Genomic DNA, 7,643 nt, shown 5'->3' with positions numbered 1-7,643 from the left:
ACAGCCGGCATTGTAGTCTACTATCCCAGGATCAGGAAACAGTCCTCCATAAAATGCGCTGCACACATCTAAATATTTTGGGTTGAACTGTCCTGGAACAGTGTTGTAAATACAACTTAACCACTGATTTCTAGTCGTGTCCTCTTTTGGAAGGCCAAACAAAGTATTTTCGCTTTCGCAACGAAACACACAGCGCCTTTACGACATGGCTGCAGCAACAATACTACAGCGAGAATAAGTTACTCCTTCTTTCTTTGCGTGAACATTTGGGAGGTGTTATGCAAATCTTCCCACATCGTGACGTAGGTATGTGGGGGCGTGTTTAAACGAGGCGTTTTAGGTAGGGGTAGTTGACTCTTAACTTTTATAAAGAATATCTCTTTGGATTTGAGACTTTAGTCTTTGCAACTTTAGGCACCTTATCTATTCACGAACAGCTTGTAACACTCCAAAGAGAAAGGAAAACTTGAAATCGCATCATATGACCCCTTTAACATTGTACACATTTGCGGCACATTATGGCTCCGACACGGCCACCGGCCGCTCTAGTCAATGCTTGTGTTTATACCAGCCTTGCCATGACATGTTTCAGAAGCGTCTCTCTGCACTGCTTTGCAGAAGATACACACATACGGCTGCAAAATACGTAAACCTACCAACATCCGTCGCCATGACTTTTTGCGAGAGGAAAAATTCAATTTTATTTGCACATCATCGGTTAATGAAAACAGCGTCAATTCGCAATAGGTTTTTTATCGACATAAAATATCGCAAAATTTGGAAAACCCAGCTAATGACAATGAATGAAAAATTCACTTTAGTGAGAAGTACTTCAACACAATTTAAACGAATATAATAAATAAAAAAATAAATAAAATAAGCTTTTAAAAAAACTTTATTCACTAAACAAATTGGCATGTTTAAATTTGTTCTTCAAAGCACAAAAATGCCTCGTTGCAAATGAGCCACATAATAATGTACAGTCATAAAGCAATTAGCTAAATAAATCAAATTTTGGTTTATTTTCCAATTATATCATCTTGTGAATAAATATTCTATCATAAATAACAATAATATTAATAGTAATATACAAATTTATTTTATGGATATACAGAAACTGATTTGTTTATATACCTAGTGGGAGATGTTCCAAAATCATTCACAAATGTTTACATATGTTAGCATTATTTGTCGATTGCTATGCTAATACTGCCCACAAAAAATGAGCGGTATTAGTAAAAGAGATGTTTGTGCAAATTTGTAAAATTGTCGCCATCATGGCAGCATTGCACCATTATCTGACTTGCACAATGGAGACATGAACGTGCACATGTAAATCATTCTCATTCACTCTGAACAAATATGCTACCAACAAACAAAATATGAAAACTACAGCAGATGAGGCAGTGATGACAGTTGAAACTAAGTAACTTTTCAGATGAACGGAGAGGTCCAGGGTTATTTAAGAAATGAACTGATAAGCCAATGGAAATTTCAAAGCTCTTACAGCACATATGCTACTAATGACGTTCTGGGAGACTGATTGGTCTCACTGGAGCATGTGTGAAACAGGTTTCTCTTTTGATCTGATCTGGTTTGATGGTTCTCTGCTGGACTAGACTGATATCATATCACATCTTCAAACATCCCCAAAGACATACATATCACTCTCATCTTACCATCAAACTCAGCCGGCCCGACTCCAACGATGATAATTGACATGGGAAGACTGGAGGCCTTCAACAGAAGGGAACAGTTCATCAAAACAAGACCCGAAGGAATACCCTCCTCATACAATTCAACATTTGTGACCCTCTCTGTGAAATCCAGGCTAAAGTCTCAAAATCTAATTATGAGATAACAAGCATCAAAGTTTAATTTAAACCATTAATTTCACTATGATTTCAGTCTTTGACATGGCCTTACTCAGTCGATATTAAAGATATCAAGGTTACATTTTCACAGAAAGTTCTTTACCGTATGAAGGATGATTTCATGTAGAAAACAGTAAATCACAAAGGGTCACATTTGTATAATAAAACATGCACAAAACAGACTTGTGATCACAGTATTGCAATACAACATCTTGTGTTCCGATCTATGGAGACACATGAGGCACTTTTCTCAGATACGGTACAAACTGGTTTTCATTTACTTTTATAAACAGTGGCCAATTTTGAACAATTAAATGCCTGTGATCCCTGTAAAAGGGTGATTTGAAATAAATAATGAGCAAATTTTTTTTTTCAACTCTGTTACTGCATAATTTCTCCCCATTCCATTCCAGAAAGTGACACCATTCCATTTTCTCAATTTTTGGAGAAATTATAGTGTTGAATGGATTTGTCAAGCTAAATCATTCAGCCCTGTTACTGAGTTATTTAAAACAAATAAATAAATATTACTCTTGCAAATGTTTTTTTTTTTCAATCATGTTTTATATTCATCAAAATCTACAAAGATTTGGTCTCCTTCTGAATGAAGACTTAATTTTGTCTAAATATACAAACACTGTATGTACACAAACAACAAGCGCTACTCTACACTGCTCAAAACTCGCGTTTGAATCATCAGTGGCAAATTATTTAAATATGAAAACGTACTTACAGACTGTGAGTCAGCATTATTTGTCAGAACAACGGCATTGTAGTCTACTCTCCCAGGATCAGGAAACAGTCCTCCATAAAATGCGTGGCACACATCTGAATATTTGGGTTGAAGTGTTCTGGAACAGTGTTGTAAATACAACTTAACCACTGATTTCTAGTCGTGTCCTCTTTTGGAAGGCCAAACAAAGTATTTTCGCTTTCGCAACGAAACACACAGCGCCTTTACGACATGGCTGCAGCAACAATACTACAGCGAGAATAAGTTACTCCTTCTTTCTTTGCGTGAACATTTGGGAGGTGTTATGCAAATCTTCCCACATCGTGACGTAGGTATGTGGGGGCGTGTTTAAACGAGGCGTTTTAGGTAGGTGTAGTTGACTCTTAACTTTTATAAAGAATATCTCTTTGGATTTGAGACTTTAGTCTTTGCAACTTTAGGCATCTTATCTATTCACGAACAGCTTGTAACACTCCAAAGAGAAAGGAAAACTTGAAATCGCATCATATGACCCCTTTAACATTGTACACATTTGCGGCACATTATGGCTCCGACACGGCCACCGGCCGCTCTAGTCAATGCTTGTGTTTATACCAGCCTTGCCATGACATGTTTCAGAAGCGTCTCTCTGCACTGCTTTGCAGAAGATACACACATACGGCTGCAAAATACGTAAACCTACCAACATCCGTCGCCATGACTTTTTGCGAGAGGAAAAATTCAATTTTATTTGCACATCATCGGTTAATGAAAACAGCGTCAATTCGCAATAGGTTTTTTATCGACATAAAATATCGCAAAATTTGGAAAACCCAGCTAATGACAATGAATGAAAAATTCACTTTAGTGAGAAGTACTTCAACACAATTTAAACGAATATAATAAATAAAAAAATAAATAAAATAAGCTTTTAAAAAAACTTTATTCACTAAACAAATTGGCATGTTTAAATTTGTTCTTCAAAGCACAAAAATGCCTCGTTGCAAATGAGCCACATAATAATGTACAGTCATAAAGCAATTAGCTAAATAAATCAAATTTTGGTTTATTTTCCAATTATATCATCTTGTGAATAAATATTCTATCATAAATAACAATAATATTAATAGTAATATACAAATTTATTTTATGGATATACAGAAACTGATTTGTTTATATACCTAGTGGGAGATGTTCCAAAATCATTCACAAATGTTTACATATGTTAGCATTATTTGTCGATTGCTATGCTAATACTGCCCACAAAAAATGAGCGGTATTAGTAAAAGAGATGTTTGTGCAAATTTGTAAAATTGTCGCCATCATGGCAGCATTGCACCATTATCTGACTTGCACAATGGAGACATGAACGTGCACATGTAAATCATTCTCATTCACTCTGAACAAATATGCTACCAACAAACAAAATATGAAAACTACAGCAGATGAGGCAGTGATGACAGTTGAAACTAAGTAACTTTTCAGATGAACGGAGAGGTCCAGGGTTATTTAAGAAATGAACTGATAAGCCAATGGAAATTTCAAAGCTCTTACAGCACATATGCTACTAATGACGTTCTGGGAGACTGATTGGTCTCACTGGAGCATGTGTGAAACAGGTTTCTCTTTTGATCTGATCTGGTTTGATGGTTCTCTGCTGGACTAGACTGATATCATATCACATCTTCAAACATCCCCAAAGACATACATATCACTCTCATCTTACCATCAAACTCAGCCGGCCCGACTCCAACGATGATAATTGACATGGGAAGACTGGAGGCCTTCAACAGAAGGGAACAGTTCATCAAAACAAGACCCGAAGGAATACCCTCCTCATACAATTCAACATTTGTGACCCTCTCTGTGAAATCCAGGCTAAAGTCTCAAAATCTAATTATGAGATAACAAGCATCAAAGTTTAATTTAAACCATTAATTTCACTATGATTTCAGTCTTTGACATGGCCTTACTCAGTCGATATTAAAGATATCAAGGTTACATTTTCACAGAAAGTTCTTTACCGTATGAAGGATGATTTCATGTAGAAAACAGTAAATCACAAAGGGTCACATTTGTATAATAAAACATGCACAAAACAGACTTGTGATCACAGTATTGCAATACAACATCTTGTGTTCCGATCTATGGAGACACATGAGGCACTTTTCTCAGATACGGTACAAACTGGTTTTCATTTACTTTTATAAACAGTGGCCAATTTTGAACAATTAAATGCCTGTGATCCCTGTAAAAGGGTGATTTGAAATAAATAATGAGCAAATTTTTTTTTTCAACTCTGTTACTGCATAATTTCTCCCCATTCCATTCCAGAAAGTGACACCATTCCATTTTCTCAATTTTTGGAGAAATTATAGTGTTGAATGGATTTGTCAAGCTAAATCATTCAGCCCTGTTACTGAGTTATTTAAAACAAATAAATAAATATTACTCTTGCAAATGTTTTTTTTTTTCAATCATGTTTTATATTCATCAAAATCTACAAAGATTTGGTCTCCTTCTGAATGAAGACTTAATTTTGTCTAAATATACAAACACTGTATGTACATGTTAATTGCAGTCCTGTTATACATTCTGACGTATGCATACATTTTATGTACATTTATACATAACTTTTATGTTTGAACTCTGTAATTCTGAAATCTGAAACATGAGGCCCACTCATTAAGCCCAGGAAAAGTGCCCTGCTCAAGTGTAGATGCTCAGCTATCTGCACACTGACACATTATGAACGACTCCTGTCATGGTTCGAAGAGACTCTGCCCATCACAGTCTGCACAATATATCACATTTCAGCATCTCGGTTGACGTGTTTAAAGGAAAGACAAATGGATCCATTTAAGACTTTTTTTTTCTAATTCTGTATTCTTCATATTGTAATAGTATCCACAATGAGGAATTAACAAACTTTGTGAGTGGGCGTAAATTCTTCTCTTTTATTGCAGCGCAATGATAGTCTCATTTTTCATCCAATAAACATGTTTTCTAGTGATTAGAATGACAAATGCCTATTGTTTACAAAGCAAACAAACTTAGACTAAGACTCTTAAAAATAAGGTTCCAGTGTGATTTTTTAAATACATTTTTTGTACATTTTTAAACATTCTTTCAGGTAGATAATAAGGTATGATCCTCAAATGTCAGCCCTGTTACCACGATTTTGTAGTCGACAACTGTTAACTGTTTTGGAAAGAATGTAGTTTTACTGCCTTGAGCAGAAGACTTGTAATGTCAAATTAAAAAGTAAACCAATCGTCTACTTCAAAATCATGGTAACAGGGCTGACATTTTAAGATAACACCTTATTGAAAAACAACATTATTCTGACAAAGAGTTGTGGAATGATGTCTTTTTTTATACATTTATGGAATAGTTAATCACCTTAAAAGGGGGAAAATTTTGATGGTAACAAGAGTTGATAACTTGGGGACACAATGTTGACATTATGTCAAAATCTTGCTGTTTATAAACATAAAGTAATAGGCCTACCACATAGTAAAACTTTGTGTCAGCTATTCATTGCCATGTGTTATAAATATGTATATAAGGGATGCTTGTATTTTCTATTATTCCAAATGGTGTAAAGATGGCAGGGAACTATGTTTTTTTTTAACTTACATTTACAATGGATTCTTTCGTCTGAGCCATGTCTGAGATGACCCCATCAGAGATGATGAGGAGGATGAAGTATTCAGATCCATTCTTTACTAATGACGCATATCTGCAAAGAAATACGCTGATCACTTCATGTGCTTGTAATGGACACAGAGGCTGAATCGCAATTCAAATCCAATCCATCCTAGTGTCACAAAGAAAAGTACATCTAAAATAGTCAAAAGTACCATGATGGTGTACTATTTGTGGTAGATTTTCCAAGTATGCCCCAACACATGCTTTTTGGGCTATTGCCTACAATCGGTTCTTTAATGAGGTACCAGGATGCAAACATAACATTGTAGTAAAAAAAGTAATGGTTTAACATTCTATTATATGCAATCTTACTGTAAAACAAAACCTGAAACTTTTTTTTGTAACTGAAATTGTAACAGGATATTTTTAGCGCATGGCCTAAACAACTAGTGTGAAATATAATTGGCTGCCTCACCTTGCTACATGATTAATGACAGGTGAGAAGTATGTTGGTCCATACAGTCGAACAGACTTCAGACTCTGATAATACGCCTCTAGAACACCCTCTATCCCACTGCAATATGGATTTTCTGGGTTCCCGTTCTGTAAGTACACATAAAAATGAACATATGTACATGTGATACACACATTCACAAATATAAGCACCAGCGAGTAAGACACAAACATTCTGTAAATGAGTGTGCTTAATTGTACTGAGCACTTGCAGTGTATGTAAAATTGTAAAATTATATTTCATATACTTTAATTTCTTTTATGGATATACTGTACATTTACATTTATCCAAAGCGACTTACAAATGAGGACAATGGAAGCAATCAAAATCAACAAAAGAGCAATGATATACAAGTGCTATAACAAGTCTCAGTTAGCTTAGCGCAGTACACGTAGCAAGGGTTTTCTAATTATATAATAAATAAAAAGAAAACACATATAATAGAAAAAGACTTGAGCAAGCTAGTGTTAGAGGCCTTTTTTGCTTTTTGTTAATTGTATAATAAATAAAAAGAAAACAAATAGATAGAATATAAAAAGAATAAAAAAGCTAGTGTTAGTTTTTAAAGAAAACAAGCAGTTAGCAAATGAATAGAGTGCAAGTCTTTTTTAAGAATAGAATTAGAATAGAGAGTGCTAGAGTTAGAGGGTCAAATAAAGATGGAATATATTTGTTTTAGTCGATCCTTGAAGATGGCTAAGGACTCAGCTGCTCGGATTAAGTTGGGCAGTTCATTCCACCAGGAGAGAACAGTTAATGAAAAAGTCTGTGAAAGTGATTTTGTGCCTCTTTGAAATGGCACAATAAAGTGATGTTCACTTGCAGAACGCAAGCTTCTAGAGACACATAAGTCTGAAGTAATGAATTTAGGTAAAGGGGTGCAGAGCCAGTG

The 7,643-nt window shown here is 35.1% G+C and overlaps 1 protein-coding gene across 1 annotated transcript in view; it reads right to left on the bottom strand.

Annotated features, from left to right (window-relative positions):
• The window catches only part of LOC107679956 (copine-8-like), a 60,343-nt gene that overhangs the window by 3,988 nt on the left and 48,712 nt on the right, over window positions 1-7,643 (bottom strand). Inside the window, exons 16-18 of the mRNA XM_016475686.1 lie at window positions 6,713-6,840; window positions 6,226-6,328; window positions 4,313-4,370 (exon numbers count right to left, since the gene is read on the bottom strand). Of these exons, the coding sequence (XP_016331172.1) occupies window positions 4,313-4,370; window positions 6,226-6,328; window positions 6,713-6,840 (289 nt within the window). The remainder of the gene's footprint in view (window positions 1-4,312; window positions 4,371-6,225; window positions 6,329-6,712; window positions 6,841-7,643) is intronic.

This window comes from Sinocyclocheilus anshuiensis, unplaced genomic scaffold, assembly GCF_001515605.1.
Source record: "Sinocyclocheilus anshuiensis isolate Anshui unplaced genomic scaffold, SAMN03320099.WGS_v1.1 scaffold528, whole genome shotgun sequence".
Classification (NCBI taxonomy): domain Eukaryota; kingdom Metazoa; phylum Chordata; class Actinopteri; order Cypriniformes; family Cyprinidae; genus Sinocyclocheilus; species Sinocyclocheilus anshuiensis.
This window is presented reverse-complemented; position numbering and strand designations above follow the sequence as displayed.